General features: G+C 30.7%; 1 protein-coding gene across 1 annotated transcript in view; it reads right to left on the bottom strand.

Annotated features, from left to right (window-relative positions):
• LOC119612000 (semaphorin-2A) overlaps positions 1 to 24,848 on the bottom strand; it is a gene marked incomplete at its 5' end in the record, with an annotated part of 52,295 nt that overhangs the window by 11,320 nt on the left and 16,127 nt on the right. The window contains 6 exons of the mRNA XM_037967706.1: positions 2,031 to 2,259; positions 2,322 to 2,678; positions 5,267 to 5,399; positions 7,892 to 8,029; positions 13,497 to 13,601; positions 17,951 to 18,019. Coding sequence (XP_037823634.1) covers positions 2,031 to 2,259; positions 2,322 to 2,678; positions 5,267 to 5,399; positions 7,892 to 8,029; positions 13,497 to 13,601; positions 17,951 to 18,019 — 1,031 coding nt within the window. The remainder of the gene's footprint in view (positions 1 to 2,030; positions 2,260 to 2,321; positions 2,679 to 5,266; positions 5,400 to 7,891; positions 8,030 to 13,496; positions 13,602 to 17,950; positions 18,020 to 24,848) is intronic.

Here is a 24,848-nt window from a genome sequence, read left to right as displayed (position 1 = left end):
GTCTATAGTATAGACTATAGTCTATAGTCTGGACTATAGTCTAGACTGTAGTATATAGTCTGAACTATAGTCTATAGTCTGTTCTATAGACTATAGTCTGGACTGTAGTATATAGTCTGGACTATATGTAGACTATTAGGGTGTTTTAATTTTTTTTAGGATCTTTGGTTCGAGTGTTGGGGGTATAGTCTATAGTCTGGACTATAGTTTATAGTCTGAACTATAGTCTATAGTCTGGACTAAAGTCTATAGTCTGGACTATAGACTATAGTCTGAACTATAGTCTATAGTCTGAACTATAGTCTATAGTCTGGACTATAGTCTATAGTCTGGACCATAGTCTATAGTCTGGACTATAGTCTATAGTCTGGACTATAGTCTACAGTCTTAACTGTAGTCTATAATCTGGACTATAGTCTACAGTCTTAACTGTAGTCTATAATCTGGACTATAGTCTACAGTCTGAACTATAGTCTACTGTCTGAACTATAGTCTATAGTCTGGACTACAGTTTATAGTCTGGACTATAGTGTATAGTCTGGACTATAGTCTATATTCTGGACTATAGTCTATATTCTGGACTATAGTCTATAGTCTGGGCTATAGTCTATAGTCTAGACTGTATTCTATAGTCAGGGCTATAGTCTATAGCCTGGACTATATTCTATAGTCTGGGCTATAGTCTATAGTCTGGACTATAGTCTATAGTCTGGACTAAAGTCTATAGTCTGGACTATATTCTATAGTCTGGACTATATTCTATAGTCTGGACTATATTCTATAGTCTGGGCTATAGTCTATAGTCTGGACTATAGTCTTTAGTCTGGACTATAGTCTAGACTGTAGTCTATAGTCTGGACTATAGTCTATAGTCTGGACTATAGTCTATAGTCTGGACTATAGTCTAGACTTTAGTCTATAGTCTGGACTATAGTCTATAGTCTGGACTAAATTCTGTAGTCTAGACTGTAGTCTGTACTATAGTCTACAGTCTGAACTATAATCTAAAGTCTGAACTATAGTCTGGACTATAGTCTATAGTCTGGACTATAGTCTATAGTCTGGACTATAGTCTATAGTCTGGACTATAGTCTATAGTCTGGACTATAGTCTCGACTATAGTCTATGGTCTGGAGTATGATCTGTACTATAGTCTCGACTATAGTCTATAGTCTGGAGTATGATCTGTACTATAGTCTAGACTGTAATCTGGACAATAGTCAATAGTCTGGACTATAGGCTATAGTCCAGACTATAGACTGTAATCTGGACAATAGTCAATAGTCTGGACTATAGTCTATAGTATGGACTATAGTCTATAGTCTGGGCTGTTGTCTATAGTCTGGGCTGTTGTCTATAGCCTGGACTATAGTCTATAGTCTGGAATATAGTCTACAGCCTGGACTATAGTCTATAGTCTGGTCTATAGTCTTTACTGTTGTCTATAATGTGGACTATATTCTGTACTGTGGACTGTTGGTTGTAGTCTGGACTATCTACACTGTTGTCTATAATCTGGACTATAGCCTACAGTTTATATTATAGCTTATATTCTTATATATATAGTCTATAATCTGGGCTAAGATTATAGTCTATAATCTGAGTCTATACATCGCATAGTCTCATTATTGACAATATATTAATGAACCACCCAAATATTCATATATTTACTTATGTACAAATATTTTGCATCCATTGCCAGCATTTGCATGTTTATTGCAAATGCATGTAATTTATCGATTATAACCGCAATTAATTTTTTTTCTGTAGTTCACAATTTATTGAGATTTTTAATTATTTTTTAATTAATTTTTAATTTCTTCTGAAGATTAAAGGACACACACACACAAACAAACAAATACTCCACGCATATTATGATGGTCTGAATAAGCAAGAATGTTCATTTATAAATGACACTTTGGTTAGTAAAGGGTATATGAGAAATTGGTTAAGGTAAATAACCGTCATAGTCTCAATATTAAAATGAAATAATCGTGAAAAAAGCAAAAAGTTAAATTAAATTTACTCACTTGTCCACCACTAATTTGGTAAATACTAAATCTCTTTTATAGTAAACAGGATTGTTATGCTCATGATTGACAGCACGATCCATAAGAGGATGAGAGCGTATAAAATTCAAAACGGTATCAGGTAAATTAGAAGTGTCATTGACACAGGTGCCAGGACGAGGATCAGGAACACGAGAATTTAATACTGGCAACCAGGCGGAATTGGAAGAGGACTGCTCTTTAAATTTGCCTAAAGATAATGAAAAATAATAAAGGTTTTTATTTGCTTTAAACAAATTAAATATTTTTTACCATTAAAAGCAGCCAAAGCCTCATTGATATGAAAACTGCAAACAGCCGAACCAATTAAACCATTTGTACTGGTGGTAAATGTAGCATAGAAACGTGTCTTATCCGTAGGCAATTGATAAACCGATTGTATTTCATTAAAGTAAAATGGAAATTCACCCGAAATACTACAATTCAAGCGAGCCTTCAAGTACGTGGCCCAATTGTGAGCCAAAAGATTTTTACCACCCACATCCTTTTTACAGACACGAGCTATACGCGAATACACTGCTTTACCACAGTTGATATATTCCACAGCGGTTTCACGGAAAAAGAAATAAACATATTCGCCAATATCAAAAGCGCCCACAAAGTTTGGTTCTAAAAAATGACGAGAAAATTAAATTATATATTTTTTTCCAATTAATTTTATATCCTTTTTTAGTTTATCTCTTTGTTTTATCAATCTTTTTATATTTTTAATTAAGTTTATATTTAATTTTGTATAAGGATTTACATATCCTTCGTTTTTAGCAAATTTAAATTTATGTTTGTACTAGTTGCCGTTAAATAACTAAGTGGGTTAAAATATGAAGTATTAGCTGATTATGTTTTAACCCTACACTGCTACAGTAAAGTGTTTATATACTAATTGAGTCAGATTCTCTTTCTAAGGCAATGTTTGAATATATGTCCTTCCTTGATATCTTAAAAAATATCTCAATAAAATTTTATGCTTTCCACCGAATAAGGACTTTATCCGTATATAAGTTTATATCGATGTAGGGCATCATATGTTTGAACTAGCACGACTATATTTTCTTACTTTATTGTTTTTTTTTTCACAAAATTAATATGATTTTCTCTAAAGTTTTTACCACTATGTACACATATATTTTTTTCAAAAATCTATTATATTTGTTTGTATAGTTTTATATGATAAGAAAATTTGCTTTAGTTTTACAATGTCTTTGTATTGGTTTAAACGGATTTATAGAGGATTTATTGAACATTTTCCACGAATATTAAAATTTAATTAAACACCACAAAATTGTTTGAGTCAGTAATAAAATGGAGGATAGAAAACAGTGGGATATTATAAAATAGATTTTAAAACATTAAATAAGTAATAAATCAAATATATCGTCCTTAATACAATCCATGTCATACCTCAAATAATAGATTTATTTGAAATTTTCTAAATCAAAAAGGAACCCAGAATTGTGATAAATACATAATGGTTGGGATATCGATTTACTCAGAAACATATTTAGAGTCAATTCACATCAATTCAGGGTAAATTGTATCGTTGTTGACCTGAAATATACACGCCTGGTACCAAATTGACACCAAAGAGTTTATAATTGTTCAATAACATCCGTTGTCAAAGTATATACATACGTACGACAACACTATGTAATGTTGAGAACGCAATGTTCTCAACATTGCAACAATTCGTTGTCGAAATCTAAATGTTAACAAACAAAAAAATAGATGTTATCAACATTACATAGTTCGGTGTTAATTTGGTACCAGGCGTGTATATTTCTTTTTCCTTTGTGTAGGCCTTGGTGGAAATAATTCTAAAACTCAAATGCTAAAAAAAAAACATTCGGAAAGGGAGGAAATATATGTTGCTACTGACATATGATTCACTTGTTCGATTGTAAATGGTGTAAACCAAAACAAATTTATCTATAAATGGCTGTGTGTAAAGATTTCGAGGTGCTTTACGTGAACCCCTGCCGTGTTGGCCTTATTTCAAGGTTGTACTTTTTCAACCACAGGGTGAGCTACTAGATGATACACCATCGCCCCTTGTCTATTTAACACGCCGGTGGCAATTTATGTACAAGGTTCTGCCGGTCCACGTACATGCACTTTGCTCAAGTACTCAAGCTATCTAATCTCTAACTATTGCCCTATGCACCCCGAAGGGACCTTTCCAATAATTGGGACAAGACAAAGTCTGTAACTCTACCCTGTTCGACACTATGTCAAATCATTCCTTGGAAAAGGCGAGGATATATATGATGGAGTCTTTCATCTCCTCAGTCGGCAACAGCACCTATTCGGTAGGCCGAAACATGAATCAATCAAATAAGCCGAGAACTTTGTTTGACACACTCACTCTAGGTATACGAGTGAGGAAAGACCCCCTATCGTATACTATTAACACAATTCTCTTAACACATTCTCTTCCAACCGCCCGCTGGGGCTCCTGATGTAAAATATGTACCAGGTATAAACTGCTAGATTGTGCAGTTTTGGCGTTATAAAGGAACGCCAAACAATTTGAGCTCTCGTGATAATGCAGTACATATTTTCACAACCATGTATTTAATTAAACCCACTGTTCTTTCACCAAATGCAATTACTATCATCTGATGATGATAACGACAACGACGACGATGTTTACAACACATTTAGGAGCGATAATAGATTTTAATATAATAATTTTTGGTTTTTAATGCAAGTAAATTTAATTATATTTTCAAGTTAACAAGATTATGAAAAGCAACCATGACAGCGTTAAATATTGGTAAAAAAAAATTATAAACAACATTTTGTTATACTATAAAGAATAAAAAAGAAGATACATAAATCCTTTACAATTAACAATAATCATATTATAAACATTTAAAATTAAATAAGTTTAGCAAAATAAAGCTGGATAATTTACTTACAATATTTATAAGAAATAACATGTTTATCGCATTAAAATAAAAGTATTAAAGAAAGAGCTAAAAAACAATCACTTAATGTTATTGTTTATAAAAAAATAATATATTTAATATATTATTACCTATTAAGCTATAAATTTATTTTTACTACTCATTTACTTATAAATTTATATTATTTATTTAGTTATTTTTATTAAGTTCAGTTAATATTGTAAAGATTGTGTTAGATAAAAGAGTTTCTTATTTTAATATATTTTTTTCCAAAGACTAAAAGCAAATACTTACTGTCCAACCATTTAGAATCATATTTAAGAGTACGCTTGAATTTATACTCCAAACGTTTAGCTGTAACATTATACAAATCCGTACGAAAGATGACAGTATCCGCTTTAGTGAATTCAGCATTTGTACCGGAATACTAAAGAATATAAAAAAGAAATAAAATTATGATTAGAATATAAAACAAATTTATTTATGTTAATATGAATGTTTTATTTTTTATAAAGAAGAGTTAGTAGACAACAACATGACATTTACATAAAATAAAATCATCTTAAAATTTGTATATAAAAACAGGACTGAATGACATAAAACAAGTAAAATATCATGCTTACTATCATAAGCTTATTGGTGGTACACTGTAAAAGGATAAGGAATATTATACGTATAAAGAACATTATAGAACTTAATTCAACGTTCACAAATTCGTTTCGCGAGAAAATATTAATCGCCTCAAAGTTGCGAAAAAGAGGATACAAGAGTTCTAAACGTATAATCCAATTTCAATAAAATATCAAACTCCTAGTTCAGTTCTAGTTCAGTTCTAGTTCAGTTCTAGTTCAGTTCTAGTTCAGTTCTAGTTCAGTTCTAGTTCAGTTCTAGTTCAGTTCTAGTTCAGTTCTAGTTCAGTTCTAGTTCAGTTCTAGTTCAGTTCTAGTTCAGTTCTAGTTCAGTTCTAGTTCAGTTCTAGTTCAGTTCTAGTTCAGTTCTAGTTCAGTTCTAGTTCAGTTCTAGTTCAGTTCTAGTTCAGTTCTAGTTCAGTTCTAGTTCAGTTCTAGTTCAGTTCTAGTTCAGTTCTAGTTCAGTTCTAGTTCAGTTCTAGTTCAGTTCTAGTTCAGTTCTAGTTCAGTTCTAGTTCAGTTCTAGTTCAGTTCTAGTTCAGTTCTAGTTCAGTTCTAGTTCAGTTCTAGTTCAGTTCTAGTTCAGTTCTAGTTCAGTTCTAGTTCAGTTCTAGTTCAGTTCTAGTTCAGTTTAGTTCAGTTTTAGTTCAGTTCTAGTTCAGTTCTAGTTCAGTTCTAGTTCAGTTCTAGTTCAGTTCTAGTTCAGTTCTAGTTCAGTTCTAGTTCAGTTCTAGTTCAGTTCTAGTTCAGTTCTAGTTCAGTTCTAGTTCAGTTCTAGTTCAGTTCTAGTTCAGTTCTAGTTCAGTTCTAGTTCAGTTCTAGTTCAGTTCTAGTTCAGTTCTAGTTCAGTTCTAGTTCAGTTCTAGTTCAGTTCTAGTTCAGTTCTAGTTCAGTTCTAGTTCAGTTCTAGTTCAGTTCTAGTTCAGTTCTAGTTCAGTTCTAGTTCAGTTCAGTTCAGTTCAGTAGTTCAGTTCTAGTTCAGTTCTAGTTCAGTTCTAGTTCAGTTCTAGTTCAGTTCTAGTTCAGTTCTAGTTCAGTTCTCTAGTTCAGTTCTAGTTCAGTTCTAGTTCAGTTCTAGTTCAGTTCTAGTTCAGTTCTAGTTCAGTTCTAGTTCAGTTCTAGTTCAGTTCTATAGTTCAGTTCTAGATTCAGTTCTAGTTCAGTTCTAGTTCAGTTCTAGTTCAGTTCTAGTTCAGTTCTAGTTCAGTTCTAGTTCAGTTCTAGTTCAGTTCTGTAGTTCTAGTTCAGTCTAGTTCAGTTCTAGTTCAGTTTCTAGGTTCAGTTCTAGTTCAGTTCTAGTTCAGTTCTAGTTCAGTTCTAGTTCTAGTATCAGTTCTAGTTCAGTTCTAGTTCAGTTCTAGTTCAGTTCTAGTTCAGGTCTAGTTCAGTTCTAGTTCGTTCTAGTTTCAGTTCTAGTTCAGTTCTAGTTCAGTTCTAGTTCAGTTCTAGTTCAGTCTTTCATATTTCAGTTCTAGTTCAGTTCTAGTTCAGTTCTAGTTCAGTTCTAGTTCAGTTCTAGTTCAGTCTAGTTCAGTTCTAGTTCAGTTCTAGTTCAGTTCTAGTTCAGTTCTAGTTCAGTTCTAGTTCAGTTCTAGTTCAGTTCTAGTTCAGTTCTAGTTCAGTTCTAGTTCAGTTCAAGTTCAGTTTTAGTTCAGTTCTAGTTTAGTTCTAGCTCTAGTTCATGTCATTGTCATATGTAAAAAATATTGTCATTTGATATAAGCAAAAGAGATAAGATATTTATTTCATATCGTTTCCTCTTTATTCCTATTTGTATGGAATAAATAAAAACAAATAGGTCTAGTACTTATAGTGGCTTGGAAAACAAGCCCAACAAATCAAATAAAATATTAAGACGTGATGGCTGTTTGCTTTTTATGTCTTACAGCAAATAAATAAGTAGCATTATAAATAAATATAAAAAACATAAAACCACAAATATTACTTAGAAAAATAACAAGTGTACTTAGCGAAATGGAAAATAAATAAAACATCTTCAAAACGTATAAAAAGAGAAATAATCACAAGTAAAGACAAACGTACTAACGGAAACAACCCTATATGAAAAATGCAAAATAACTGTTGAGAGATTCAAATAAGTTTTATATTTGTTTTATGGGAGACAAATACATGAACGTTTTTTTATCTTCTTTGTATTTAGTATTTAAAATTAAAGAAATATACATAAATCTCTACTTTTTCCATTAATAACCTTAAGATCAAGAGTATTATATTTAAATACAATGAAAGCCCACAGAATTGTTGACGATAATATTAAATATTTACTTACCAAGCCGGGCAAACCACCGGGGTTACCTTCTTCAACATAAATGGCTGTGGAGTTGTCTAGTGGATCATAAGGACATTTAGCAATGCCCAAACCAATACCCATCACATATTCAGAGCGAGGCAAATGGGTTAAGTTTGACTGTAAAGAAAGAAGAAAATAAATTAAAACAAGTTTTTTATTTATATTGTTGTTAAACAAAATACAAAATATGATAAATTGAATAGAATTTCAGGAAATGAACTGGAACTAGAACTGAACTAGAACTGAACTAGAACTACTAGAACTGAACTAGAACTGAACTAGAACTGAACTAGAACTGAACTAGAACTGAACTAGAACTGAACTAGAACTGAACTAGAACTGAACTAGAACTGAACTAGAACTGAACTAGAACTGAACTAGAACTGAACTAGAACTGAACTAGAACTGAACTAGAACTGAACTAGAACTGAACTAGAACTGAACTAGAACTGAACTAGAACTGAACTAGAACTGAACTAGAACTGAACTAGAACTGAACTAGAACTGAACTAGAACTGAACTAGAACTGAACTAGAACTGAACTAGAACTGAACTAGAACTGAACTAGAACTGAACTAGAACTGAACTAGAACTGAACTAGAACTGAACTAGAACTGAACTAGAACTGAACTAGAACTGAACTAGAACTGAACTAGAACTGAACTAGAACTGAACTAGAACTGAACTAGAACTGAACTAGAACTGAACTAGAACTGAACTAGAACTGAACTAGAACTGAACTAGAACTGAACTAGAACTGAACTAGAACTGAACTAGAACTAGAACTGAACTAGAACTGAACTAGAACTGAACTAGAACTGAACTAGAACTGAACTAGAACTGAACTAGAACTGAACTAGAACTGAACTAGAACTGAACTAGAACTGAACTAGAACTGAACTAGAACTGAACTAGAACAGAACTAGAACTGAACTAGAACTGAACTAGAACTGAACTAGAACTGAACTAGAACTGAACTAGAACTGAACTAGAACTGAACTAGAACTGAACTAGAACTGAACTAGAACTGAACTAGAACCGAACTAGAACTGAACTAGAACTGAACTAGAACTGAACTAGAACTGAACTAGAACTGAACTAGAACTGAACTAGAACTGAACTAGAACTGAACTAGAACTGAACTAGAACTGAACTAAAACTGAACTAGAACTGAACTAGAACTGAACTAGAACTGAACTAGAACTGAACTAGAACTGAACTAGAACTAAACTAGAACTGAACTAGAACTTAACTAAGTGGAATTGAATTTAACTCATATATGGTGTAGGTTAACAAATGTTCGGTTGTGTCTACTTTGCTATTGGTATCTAGTTGTTTTCTTTATTCTTTCACTTTAGCATTTTTATTCTGCTCTACATTATACTTTTCTTAACAAAACTACTCTGCATTTTGCAATACAAAACTTCTGCAAATACTATTGTGCTATTGCCATTCATTTGGGTGATCCAACGAGCCAGTTCCCGCCATAGTACAAATAGCAAACTTTTATTCCGTATTTGTTCTTGTATTTAGCACTTTGCAAACCGATTAGTAAATGGTGTGCAAAAATTGCTGCTATTGCATCCATGATTCTTCTTTTTTCTGTTTTTGTATACTTTATTTTTATGTATATTTTTCTTTTTTTTTTTTTGGTTGTTGTTGTTTAGTTGCTATTGTTTCACAAAATTTTTCCAGTTGTTTTGTGATTTTTTCTAAACTGTTTTCATTTTTTTTCCTATGATTTTTTTGTATTGTTTTGTTTGTACAGTTTTAGCAAATGTTAGCACGTTTTTCAAATAATCCTTGAGTTTATAGTTTGAAAACTCTTTTAGCTTCCGATTGCTTCCGGAAGTGCGTGCCATGTAAAGAGATTGTTAATGTGTTTGTACGTTTGTTTAAAAAAATGTTTTTAATGTCCATAGATTTTGTTGCATAGAATTTTTTTCTTTATTTTAAACTAAAGTTAGTAGTTTAAGCTGAGAAAAAGTGAACTTTGTTGAAATTTATGATTTGTAGTAAAAATTTTGATGTTAAAAAATCTAAATTAGAAATTTAAGTCAACTTTTAAAATGAGTCAAACGATATTTTTACATAGTATAACTAACAACAAATTTGTAACATTTGTACCGAAACATAAGTAGTAATTTCTTTCTTTCTTTGAGCCTAAATATTAAATCTTGAAAACATTCTTTAAGAAATCATTTATTACAAACTCTCTGCCACTTGATGTTAGATTAAGATATGAATACTAAAAATATAAATAAAATTCTTTTTTAAAGCAATTTAACACTTTTTAACATAATAATTTGCACAACAACTCTCTTTGACATTATTTTTCCCCCACAAAAAAGAAATGTCTACATAAATTCATGTAAATTTTTGTTGAGTGTTTTTCCCCCTGAAATATGGAAATTTCATTTATTAGTTTTATCAGTGTAATAGAAATGTTATCACTTGATAACATTATACAATTTTCCCCTACTTTTTTCTTTTCTTTCTTCAACATACATATGCATTAGTAATATTATACAAACAGCCAAAACAAAAACCCCAAACTAAGAATATGTGTCAATTGAAAGAAAATATGTTACCAGTCTTCTAGTCTTTCTTTAAATATTCTATACATTCTGATTGCTATCTTAACGTGGCTTTAACTTAAGATGTTTTGAAAGGAGTGAACATAACAAGCAACTGAAAAAGTCCCCCTTTTGAAAAAAACATACAGAAAAAAACGAATATGGTTATTGGACAATTTTGTCAGATTATTTTCGGTATTTTTTTTCGCAAATCTTGCCAACACTTGTATAGGATTTAGTACAAAGTATAATAAGAATCAGAAAAGAATTATGTACTACATGTAGCATATGTTAGAAACTATTTAAATTCAATAAAAACACTATCTTTATACCCACCATAAGGTGGGACAGTATAATATTATGTAAATGTTTTATATTAAGACGATATAAATGTGTCCGTCAGTCTGCACTATAAAATCAAATTTAGTTTGGTGTTGCATATTCTCATAGCGATCCACGATCTTTCAATTTTACTCACATATGTATATATATAGTCATTCCATCAAAAATTTTAATGTGTTATATTACAACTGGACTATAAATGAACTAGAACTGAACTAGAACTGAACTAGAACTGAACTAGACCTGAATTAGAACCTGAACTAGAACTGAACTAGAACTGAACTAGAACTTGAACTAGAACTGAACTAGAACTGAACTAGAACTGAACTGAACTGAACTAGAACAGAACTGAACGAACTGAACTAGAACTGAACTAGAACTGAACTAGAACTGAACTAGAACTGAACTAGAACTGAACTAGAACTGAACTAGAACTGAACTAGAACTGAACTAGAACTGAACTAGAACTGAACTAGAACTGAACTAGAACTGAACTAGAACTGAACTAGAACTGAACTAGAACTGAACTAGAACTGAACTAGAACTGAACTAGAACTGAACTAGAACTGAACTAGAACTGAACTAGAACTGAACTAGAACTGAACTAGAACTGAACTAGAACTGAACTAAAACTGAACTAGAACTGAACTAGAACTGAACTAGAACTGAACTAGAACTGAACTAGAACTGAACTAGAACTGAACTAGAACTGAACTAGAACTGAACTAGAACTGAACTAGAACTGAACTAGAACTGAACTAGAACTGAACTAGAACTGAACTAGAACTGAACTAGAACTGAACTAGAACTGAACTAGAACTGAACTAGAACTGAACTAGAACTGAACTAGAACTGAACTGAACTAGAACTGAACTAGAACTGAACTAGAACTGAACTAGAACTGAACTAGAACTGAACTAGAACTGAACTAGAACTGAACTAGAATGAACTAGAACTGAACTAGAACTGAACTAGAACTGAACTAGAACTGAACTAGAACTGAACTAGAACTGAAACTAGAACTGAACTAGAACTGAACTAGAACTGAACTAGAACTGAACTAGAACTGAACTAGAACTGAACTAGAACTGAAACTAGAACTGAACTAGAACTGAACTAGAACTGAACTAGAACTGACTAGAACTGAACTAGAACTGAACTAGAACTGAACTAGACTGAACTAGAACTGAACTAGAACTGAACTAGAACTGAACTAGAACTGACTAGAACTGAACTAGAACTGAACTAGACTGAACTAGAACTGAACTAGAACTGAACTAGAACTGAACTAGAACTGAACTAGAACTGAACTAGAACTGAACTAGAACTGAACTAGAACTGAACTAGAACTGAACTAGAACTGAACTAGAACTGAACTAGAACTGAACTAGAACTGAACTAGAACTGAACTAGAACTGAACTAGAACTGAACTAGAACTGAACTAGAACTAGACCTAGAACTAGAACTAGAACTAGAACTGAACTAGAACTGAAACTAGAACTGAACTAGAACTGACTAGAACTGAACTAGAACTGAACTAGAACTGAACTAGAACTGAACTAGAACTGAACGTTAGAACTGAACTAGAACTGAACTAGAACTGAACTAGAACTGAACTAGAACTGAACTAGAACTAACTAGAACTGAACGAGAACTGAACTAGAACTGACTACGAACTGAACTAGAACTGAACTAGAACTGAACTAAACTGAACTAGAACGAACTAGAACTGAACTAGAACTGAAACTAGAACTGAACTAGAACTGAACTAGAACTGAACTAGAATGACTAGAACTGAACGAGACTGACTAGAACTGAACTAGAACTGAACTAAGAAACTGACTAGAACTGAACTAGAACATGAACTAGAACTGAACTAGAACTGAACTAGAACTGAACTAGAACTGAACTAGAACTGAACTAGAAACTGAACTAGAACTGGAACTAGAACTGAACTAGAACTGAACTAGAACTGAACTAGAACTGAACTAGAACAGAACTAGAACGAACTAGAACTGAACTAGAACTGAACTAGAACTGAACTAGAACTGAACTAGAACTGAACTAGAAAAACTAGAACTGAACTAGAACTGAACTAGAACTGAACTAGAACTGAACTAGAACTGAACTAGAACTGAACTAGAACTGAACTAGAACTGAACTAGAACTGAACTAGAACTGAACTAGAACTGAACTAGAACTGAACTAGAACTGAACTAGAACTGAACTAGAACTGAACTAGAACTGAACTAGAACTGAACTAGAACTGAACTAGAACTGAACTAGAACTGAACTAGAACTGAACTAGAACTGAACTAGAACGAACTAGAACTGAACTAGAACTGAACTAGAACTGAACTAGAACTGAACTAGAACTGAACTAGAACTGAACTAGAACTGAACTAGAACTAGAACTGAACTAGAACTAGAACTGAACTAGAACTGAACTAGAACAGAACTAGAACTGAACTAGAACTGAACTAGAACTGAACTAGAACTGAACTAGAACTGAACTAGAACTGAACTAGAACTGAACTAGAACTGAACTAGAAACTGAACTAGAACGAACTAGAACTGAACTAGAACTGAACTAGAACTGAACTAGAACTGAACTAGAACTTTATCAGCCGTTCTTGTTTATTTTATGTATAGAGTTTGTACTTACATAAATGACATAATCCTTGGGATTGTGAGCATTTGTACCACACACATAAAGCCTGTTGCCTTGCATCCTCTGTATGACACGTATGTGGTTTTTACAATCGAAAACCTAAAATGATATAAAGGATACATATATTAGATAAAAAGTACACGATATTTAAATAATATTTTGACGTATGATTTATTAAAATTGCAAACAAGAAGATAGTTATGAGCTTACTTATTTAAATATATTATTTAATACATTACTGCTACTTAATAGTACACTATTAAATTTATTTCGCTTAATTTATAACAGTTACAGAATAATCTAATTTCAATTGTTATTATAAAAGGAATACATACATATGCACATATGCATGTATAAACAAATGAAATCTTAACATTTAATAAGAAACGTGCTGGAAGAAATGTCTTAAGTATTTATTATTTGAGTACGAATACAAATCAATTTTATATCAAATTTCTTATTTATTTTTCACAACATGATGCAATTTAACTTCAGCTAGTAACTGCAATATACCACTTTCTTTGCTACTAAGCAATTTAGTAAGCAGTTTGTATGTATGTTCGTTTGAAGAAAAAAAATCTTAAGTAAAAATGAGAGATAAGCAGAAATTGCTTTCTCTAATATGTCTCAAATGTTTATCAATACAATTCGTTTTCAATTCTTTTCATTTTTTTATTCTTTTTTTTTTCAAATTACTACAAAAATAAACCATATATATAACCTATAATAGAAAATAAAGAAGATTTTCTAGAAGAAAAATGTGAGTGTGTTAGAAGTATAAAAGAATACAAAACACGCACGCATTCTACTGACAAACGTATGTAGTACAATTTATAAAAATGTTGCAGAAAATCAATCGCGCAACAATGAAGAAAATAATAGGAGGAAAAAAATTGTGTATTTCTTTTACAAGTAGGTTGCTGCATTGTATGTATTAGGGTGGTTGTTTTTATAAATATGTTCTTTTTAGAAAATTTAAGAAAATAGCAAATCAAATCAAATTGTTTCCATTTAAATTCAATTCCTAACATTGGAATCAATTTCAGTGCCCTTTCCATGATAATATATTACGAGTAATATTAAATACAAAAATATTGTCACGAACCATCCTAATTTAAATGCAACTAAACTGTTACACTCATACGTATGAGTAATAATGTGGCAGAGAACCTGGATTTTAACATTACTCATACGCACCGATAAAGCAATGCAATATTGCTTACAAAGCTATAAAGTGCACTTTTTTTCTATATGAGACCATGGATTTGTTCGTATTTAGGTATGTATGTATGTGTGTTTGTAAGTATTGTATTCACTTATAAGGAAAATTTAAGAAAAATGTAAACCTCAGCTGTTTGAGTCTATTAATGTAACTAGATTTTTTTAAAGAAAAAATTCTATAACAGGAATGGAAAAATAATATTTAGAAATAATACTCATCTTTCCAAAACGAGTATTTTTTAGGGATTAGAATTAGTAAATTATTTTATTAGACTGTTGACTAGATTATAGAATAATCTGTTGCCTAGCCTTTCGATGAGACCTATGACTATTCTAAAATCAAATCTATTGACAATTATATTGACTTGTTCATTGTCATCTTAATCTATAGAGTAGTCTATGAAATAGTCTATGGAATGGTTCACAGACAAGTCTATTAACTAGTCTGTTGACTAATTTAAGGATCAATCCATTGAATAGTCTATTAACCGTCAAATAGAGTGGTCTGTGAAACAGCCAAAATAGTAGCCATTGGTCAAGTCTATTGACTATTCTATAGACTAGTCAGTCGATTAATCTATTATCTAGATTATTATATGGATTAGTCTATTGCCTAGTTTGGAAGCTCGTATATTAATAAGTCTATTAGCAGCCCATGGAATAGTCTATTGACTAGTCTATAGAACTGCCTTTATTCTATTGACTAGTCTTCATTCTATTCTATTGACTTGTCTATAGTCCATTCTATTGAATAGTCTATGGAATTGTCTATGAAACAGTCTATCGACTAGTCTATATTCTATTCTATTGACTAGTCTCTATTCCATTCTATTGACTAGTCTATGGAACTGTCTATGAAATAGTCTATTGACTAGTCTATATTCTATTCTATTGACTAGTCTATAGTCCATTCCATTTACTAGTCTGTGGAATAGTTTATGAAACAGTCTATTGACTAGTTTATGGAACAGTCTATAAATTAGTCTATTGATTAGTCTATATTTTTTTCTATTGACTAGTCTATAGTCCATTCCATTTACTAGTCTGTGGAATAGTTTATGGAACAGTCTATTGACTAGTTTTTAAACTAGTATATTGATATATCTATTGAGCAGTCTACGGACTAGTCTATTGACTATTATATGGAATAGCTAACTAATCTATGGAATAGTCTATTGACTTTTCTATGGACTATATATTGAATAGTCTGTTGACTAGTCTAAGAACAAATCGATTGAATAGTCTATGAACTAGTTGAACTAGTCTATTGATCAGTCTATAGACTAGTCTATGGAACAGTATAGTCAGTTAACTATACTACATAATAGTCAGTTTTCTAATATATGGATTAGTCTATTGACTAGTTTGTGGACTTGAATATTGATAAGTCTATTGACCAGCCTACGATCTAGTCTATAGACTAGTTTATTGTTTATCACATGGACCATTCCATTGAAAATTATACGAATTAATCTTTTGAATATTATATTGACTAGTCCACTGGTAGTCTATTGTCTTGGTTATATATTGGTCTACTATATAGCCTAGGGACTGGTCTCTTTACTAGTCTAATGCCTAACCTATGGAATAGTAGTTCATCGACTAACCTATGGCCTAGCTTATGACTAGTTTGGCTGATCTATTGACTAGATTATTGCCTATTATGTAAGCTAATATAATAACTAGTCTATGGACTACTTATATATACAATAGCTCTATATTTTCCATCTCTGCTACATAATACTTCCGCACTATACATACATACAAACATACTTACATACATGCATCCGTACATTTGATTGTGTTCAGATTTCTATAATATTATATATGTTTGTATGTTGTTGTATATTTGTATTATGATGACTTTGCCAATGTGATTATTGCTTACAATATAAATAGGAAAGAATGTAAAGTTTTGTAATAAAAAAAATTACGCAGGTTTAGCCAAAAGGTATCTTACTCGAAGAAATTCAGGTAAAGTTATAGTAAATTCATTGATAATTTCTATTTTCATATAGACTTTTTACCATTAAGATCAAAAAATTTGTAGCAAAAAATTAGCTTTACTGGAAAAATAAAAACGATTTCCGATTTTCAAAAACTGAAAATTTCTTAACATGAAAGTTTTAGACATCTTCCTGTACAATTGCTTGTCTTGCTTTTATATTAATATAAAACATTTGGAAATAACTCTAGAGAATCCTCGTACAAACACAAAATTTAACAAAAAAAGCAGCAAATATATGACAAAGTTAAGCCACCAATAAATTGAAAAAGTAAAAGATTTTAAAATTGAATATACAAGCTTTTTAGGTTGAATGTGTTTCTATATGAATGGCAATGACAGTTTTTACTATTTTTTTTTTTTTTTCTTCAACATTTTATTAGTAAATAAGTGTCTTTGTTGAATTGTGGGTAAGATTTGCAGAAAAAAACAGAAAACTTTATTAGTAATCATATCGTTGATGCGCTAGTAAAAGGTTTCATATTCAAACATAAAATTTTAAACTTAAACAAGTCCTCATTGATGGACCTCATCAGGAAAAGTTGGTGTATATGTATGTTATAAGTAGGATTTTCTAAAGATAATTATATCCAGTTACACTTGTCATACACTGCACTTATGCTCAACAATATAATTCCAAGCATAAAACATAAATCTAAGTATGTTCATACATATATACTTATGAACATACATATTTATATAAAACACACACACACATTCAAAAGATACATTTGTCTGTTCAAAAATATAATGCAAGCCTCAGTTGCATTTTATATCAAACCGTACGTGGAATTTAAGCAGGTTTATTTCTATTTTTTTATTTTTAAAAGAATTTTATTTCTTTCTATAAAATCTACTTTAAAATAAAACCTACAATAAATGGTATAGTAATCTCATTTATACATTTCATACTGTATATATGCCTGTTCTATACTTGCAATAACCCATTGATCTACTATTATAATTCTTTAACGTTTCTATTATAGGGTTAGAATGAATACCTTGTTCTAAATAGTATATATAAGTTTAATATAATCGGCTTATTTTACTACACTTGCAATTTTTATTTATAGTTGTTTTTTTCAGGATTTACATTGATTTTTCTTTAAGGATTTGCTACTATCTTTTAATATTTACTTATGTATATGGCCTCTTAATGATAAGATTTCATCTATATTTTAGATATACTTTGTGGGTTTTAAGTGTGTTCTATTAAAATTACCTGACTTTTGCCCTTTGATACGCAGCTTACAACATCATCTCTAGTTGGTTCCAAGTTAATAACATCGCGCTGTAAAGATTAAAAGGAAATATTTATTAAAATATATAAAAAGTAAAATATGTTAAAAGTTATATATATTAAGACTAAGATGATATTGATGGTTATGTATTAAGTGGTTGCTGTTGGAAAAGATTTACAATAAATAAGGAATAATCTATATTATATTCTAAACATTTGTGTATTCTTATAAATATGCAAATAGATATTTCTTATTGTTGTTGCTTTTCACAAAAAAGCCTTTGTAAAATAAATTGTGACAAATTGTCCAAAAATAATTTATATCTTCAAAGTTTAAAGACTTAAAATCTTACAAAGTTTATGAAATTATAAAGAACTATAACCAATATAGTAAAAATTAAATTAACAATTTTTTTTTGCACAAACATTGTCAATTCCAGAATTATATAAAAATTCCAATAGGTTTGACACTTTAAAAATTAACAATCCAATTTTATTTATAGCCCAAAGATAAGCTTTGATATTTAAATTTTACAAACGTATAATTGTGTCTAACAAATTGAATTTTTAAAATAAAATGTTTAAATTGAAAATAAGTTAATAATTAGCATCCAACTACAAACAGCAATATAGAATTATACTACATAGTACCTTACACTAGTCGGCATCAAACCCACAACCTCTTGACAGGTAAGCTAACAAGCCAACCAGGGTATATAGATATTTATAAGCGGTTGTCTAATGAATGAAAATATTCAAAAACTTGTCAAAGATCAAGTAAAAATGTTGCACTGAAAGTAAGCACCATCAGTCCACATCAGAACTGAACTGAACTAAACCTGAAGTGAGCTAGAACTGAATTAGAACTGAACTAGAACTGAACTAGAACTGAACTAGAACTGAACTAGAACTGAACTAGAACTGAACTAGAACTGAACTAGAACTGAACTAGAACTGAACTAGAACTGAACTAGAACTGAACTAGAACTGAACTAGAACTGAACTAGAACTGAACTAGAACTGAACTAGAACTGAACTAGAACTGAACTAGAACTAAACTAGAACTGAACTAGAACTGAACTACAACTGAACTACAACTGAACTACAACTAAACTGAACTAGAACTGAACTAGAACTGAACTAGAACTGAACTAGAACTGAACTAGAACTGAACTAGAACTGAACTAGAACTGAACTAGAACTGAACTAGAACTGAACTAGAACTGAACTAGAACTGAACTAGAACTGAACTAGAACTGAACTAGAACTGAACTAGAACTGAACTAGAACTGAACTGAACTGAACTGAACTAGAACTGAACTAGAACTGAACTAGAACTGAACTAGAACTGAACTAGAACTGAACTAGAACTGAACTAGAACTGAACTAGAACTGAACTAGAACTGAACTGAACTAGAACTGAACTAGAACTGAACTAGAACTGAACTAGAACTGAACTAGAACTGAACTAGAACTGAACTAGAACTGAACTAGAACTGAACTAGAACTGAACTAGAACTGAACTAGAACTGAACTAGAACTGAACTAGAACTGAACTAGAACTGAACTAGAACTGAACTAGAACTGAACTAGAACTGAACTAGAACTGAACTAGAACTGAACTAGAACTGAACTAGAACTGAACTAGAACTGAACTAGAACTGAACTAGAACTGAACTAGAACTGAACTAGAACTGAACTAGAACTGAACTAGAACTGAACTAGAACTGAACTAGAACTGAACTAGAACTGAACTAGAACTGAACTAGAACTGAACTAGAACTGAACTAGAACTGAACTAGAACTGAACTAGAACTGAACTAGAACTGAACTAGAACTGAACTAGAACTGAACTAGAACTGAACTAGAACTGAACTAGAACTGAACTAGAACTGAACTAGAACTGAACTAGAACTGAACTAGAACTGAACTAGAACTGAACTAAACTGAACTGAACTAGAACTGAACTAGAACTGAACTAGAACTGAACTAGAACTGAACTAGAACTGAACTAGAACTGAACTAGAACTGAACTAGAACTGAACTAGAACTGAACTAGAACTGAACTAGAACTGAACTAGAACTGAACTAGAACTGAACTAGAACTGAACTAGAACTGAACTAGAACTGAACTAGAACTGAACTAGAACTGAACTAGAACTGAACTAGAACTGAACTAGAACTGAACTAGAACTGAACTAGAACTGAACTAGAACTGAACTAGAACTGAACTAGAACTGAACTAGAACTGAACTAGAACTGAACTAGAACTGAACTAGAACTGAACTAGAACTGAACTAGAACTGAACTAGAACTGAACTAGAACTGAACTAGAACTGAACTAGAACTGAACTAGAACTGAACTAGAACTGAACTAGAACTGAACTAGAACTGAACTAGAACTGAACTAGAACTGAACTAGAACTGAACTAGAACTGAACTAGAACTGAACTAGAACTGAACTAGAACTGAACTAGAACTGAACTAGAACTGAACTAGAACTGAACTAGAACTGAACTAGAACTGAACTAGAACTGAACTAGAACTAGAACTGAACTAGAACTGAACTAGAACTGAACTAGAACTGAACTAGAACTGAACTAGAACTGAACTAGAACTGAACTAGAACTGAACTAGAACTGAACTAGAACTGAACTAGAACTGAACTAGAACTGAACTAGAACTGAACTAGAACTGAACTAGAACTGAACTAGAACTTAATCAAATATTTCCCGAAAATATACCATAGGTGTTATGGAACCTATAAAGCAACATATTTGGCATGTGATGTTAGTTTGTCAAGAAAATGTTTGATGAAATTAAAATTATAAATTACACAACAGTTATCCTTAAGTTAAGTTATCCTTAAATTAAATACATTACAAAATTTCTTATAGTAAATTCAAATAAAATATACATACTTACATGAATACATATCTATGTATGTATAAAATAAAATATGACAAACTTCAAAGGAATAAACAAAACAAAGCTATTGATGAAAACGACAACTAACAAGCCTTTTTCACATAGAAACAGCAACAAAAAGGGTTTAAAACAATGTTTAAATAAGCTCATACAAGCACTTACATACAAAATATTTAAATGTTCTTGACATCTTTTTTACTCTAAAGAACACTTTTGTTTTCCGTTTTCGAATAAAGGTAATAAAACATTTAATTTTACTTTACAACAAACAGAATACACAAACTAACAATGTCAAACAAGTCTTTGTCAACGCTGATGAAGATGATGACAATGATGTTTAAGGAAATTAGGTGTTTTATATGTATATTATTTTGTTTGATGTTGTTGTTTTGCTAAAAGTGATTTAATTTTCATAGTAAATAGAAATATCCCTAAGATTTTTATTGTAAAGGGGATTTTGTGTGGTAAAATTTGCACACAACCACTTTTACGTATTTAAGTGTAATCAAAGTTTTCTATTGATTTTCCTGGAAAATCCTCTTAATTGAAAAATGTTAAGCTTTTTTATAGTTGTTTATTGAAAAGGAAACTAGTTTTCTTTTTTAATTTTCTATTTGTTTTGTTATTTAAAATATTAAGTTGTTCATGTATAAAAATAGGGATCCTTTATACTAGTGCTAAAGGATTCTTTGTTAGAAATATGTACATGTTTTGTATATATTTGTGTTATTTAAAACATTTTATTTGAAAAGGTGCTAATAACAGGGAACACATAGTCAACGTCATTCAAGGGTTTATAGATACACTCACACAAAAGAACCATTTAGAATTGTGTGTTCACATTTAATTCTATTGAAAACTGTAATTAATTGTCAAAGTTTAGTGAGCAAGGACACAGTGTGGGTTAAAAAGTAATACTGTATGTTTAATTGTTTTGCTTTAGGTCGTACCCAGATTTACGGGGTAAAAAGAGAAAATATATATTAAATAGAGTAAATTTTTCATAATACCCATTTACTCGTCATTTGTTATGATGATCACTGTAATCATAGAAATAAACAGAAACTTAAATTTTTTTAGAACATGTCAATCAAAGTAACTATATTTTTATGACCAACCATCCATCAGGTCGAAAATGTTTTTCTCCACTGAAAACAAATGAACTAAACCAACAAGAAAACAAAAAAGGAAAGTCGGTCATGTCAGACTAAGTGATCCACTTTACAATAAACTAATTTTCAGAAGTAGTTCTTACTTTGAAACTATTATTTTGTCCTTAGTCCAATTTGGCCAATAATGAAGCGATATCTTTAAATTAAGAAAAAATGATTTAAGATTTATTTTTGTCTAGATATTAAATAGGTTCTTGACAACCAATAAAATCATGTCGTTTCACTTTGATGGATGAAAATTGACACGATAAGTGATTCCAAGTCAAAAGATATAAGACATTAGCACAAACCCACTATTACTTTCCCACTATAGTGGTGTAGGGCATAACAATTAAGTAAGTTTAAGTTTATATAACCTATTTATAGTTAGTATAAATACTATTATTTAGTTAGTGTTACTATTTAATAATATTACTTTATATTACAGTTGGCAAGGTATGTAAGTAAATCAGTGTGTATTTGAGTATTAACTCAACACGTACGTATCCTGTTGTTCATTTAGTAAAATTTTATTTACTAGAGTATTTAATAGAATCAGTAAAGTATTTAAGCTTCAGTTAATTTGATTTACTCTGTGAAATTTTAATTAAATATAAAAACATTCTAAGTGTTAAAAAGATATTAAGTATGGAACGTTAGTGTAAATGAATATTGACGATGTGATGCATATATCATCGTCAACAACAAGAGCATCAGACTCATCAACATCGTCACTATTTATTATCACTCCCTTAAACAACATTACTGGGATATTTACTCATACCTGCATACCCAGTAGTTCGTGATGATTACTCTGATGATACCTCTGATTACAAGAGTAAATATATACACTGACATCAAACTGATAACAACCACACATTGGATATTAATTGCAAACCTTACTCTGAGATATACATATACAACTAGTTTCTACAAGAAATCATTAAATTGACAACACTCTAGTTTACTTGCAGACACTAAAGTTTTGTTTGTCTTTTGTATAGATTACTTGGGATGGATAAAACAACTAGTTCTCTATAACTTAAAAAAGCACACGGCCCACAAATTTATTCAACTGGGTAAAGAAATTGGTAACGCATCATCCTAAAGGAATATCGGGATTATTTTAAAAACTGCTGGGATATGCATGTGGTAGCATGTGCAAGTGTGAAACTATGTATGTACGTATTAGTGAAGTGTTAAAAAGATATGAATAAGGATTTGTTTAATTTTTTTTCATTTATAAAGTTTGTTTGAGATATTTGTTGCAGAATTATGAACTAACTAACTAACTAACTAACTAACTAACTAACTAACTAACTAACTAACTAACTAACTAACTACTAACTAACTAACTAACTAACTAACTAACTAACTAACTAACTAACTAACTAACTAACTAACTACTAACTAACTAACTAACTAACTAACTAACTAACTAACTAACTAACTAACTAACTAACTAACTAACTAACTAACTAACTACTACTAACTAACTAACTAACTAACTAACTAACTAACTAACTAAACTAACTAACTAACTAACTAAATAACTAAACTAACTAACTAACTAACTAACGAACTAACTAACTAACTAACTAACTAACTAACTAACTAACTAACTAACTAACTAACTAACTAACTAACTAACTAACTAACTAACTAACTAACTAACTAACTACCTAACTAACTAACTAACTACTAACTAACTAACTAACTAACTAACTAACACTAACTAACTAACTAACTAACTAACTAACTAACTAACTAACTAACTAACTAACTAACTAACTAACTAACTAACTAACTAACTAACTAACTAACTAACTAACTACTAACTAACTAACTAACTAACTAACTAACTAAACTAACTAACTAACTAACTAACTAACTAACTAACTAACTAACTAACTAACTAACTAACTACTAACTAACTAACTAACTAACTAACTAACTAACTAACTACTAACTACTAACTAACTAACTAACTACTAACTAACTAACTAACTAACTAACTAACTAACTAACTAACTAACTAACTAACTAACTAACTAACTAACTAACTAACTACTAACTAACTAACTAACTAACTAACTAACTAACTAACTAACTAACTAACTAACTAACTAACTAACTAACTAACTAACTAACTAACTAACTAACTAACTACTACTAACTAACTAACTAACTAACTAACTAACTAACTAACTAACTAACTAACTAACTAACTAACTAACTAACTAACTAACTAACTAACTAACTAACTAACTAACTAACTAACTAACTAACTAACTAACTAACTAACTAACTAACTAACTAACTAACTAACTAACTAACTAACTAACTAACTAACTAACTAACTAACTAACTAACTAACTAACTAACTAACTAACTAACTAACTAACTAACTAACTAACTACTAACTAACTAACTAACTAACTAACTAACTAACTAACTAACTAACTAACTAACCTAACTAAATCACTAACTAACTAACTAACTAACTAACTAACTAACTAACTAACTAACTAACTACTACTAACTACTAACTAACTAACTAACTAAACTAACTAACTAACTAACTAACTAACTAACTACTAACTAACTAACTAACTAACTAACTAACTAACTAACTACTAACTAACTAACTAACTAACTAACTAACTAACTAAAAATACTAACTAACTAACTAGTAACTAGAGAGCTTCCAGGGGTAAGCACACATGCTCGAGTATTTAAAACATTTCCAATGAATGACGTTGAAGTAACTCCACCGGCAGCAGCAGGAGAATCCTTCCCTT

The sequence above is a fragment of the Lucilia sericata genome, unplaced genomic scaffold (assembly GCF_015586225.1).
Source record: "Lucilia sericata isolate MDLA Ls3-8-SP2 unplaced genomic scaffold, ASM1558622v1 Contig001578F_arrow, whole genome shotgun sequence".
Classification (NCBI taxonomy): Eukaryota; Metazoa; Arthropoda; class Insecta; order Diptera; family Calliphoridae; genus Lucilia; species Lucilia sericata.
This window is presented reverse-complemented; position numbering and strand designations above follow the sequence as displayed.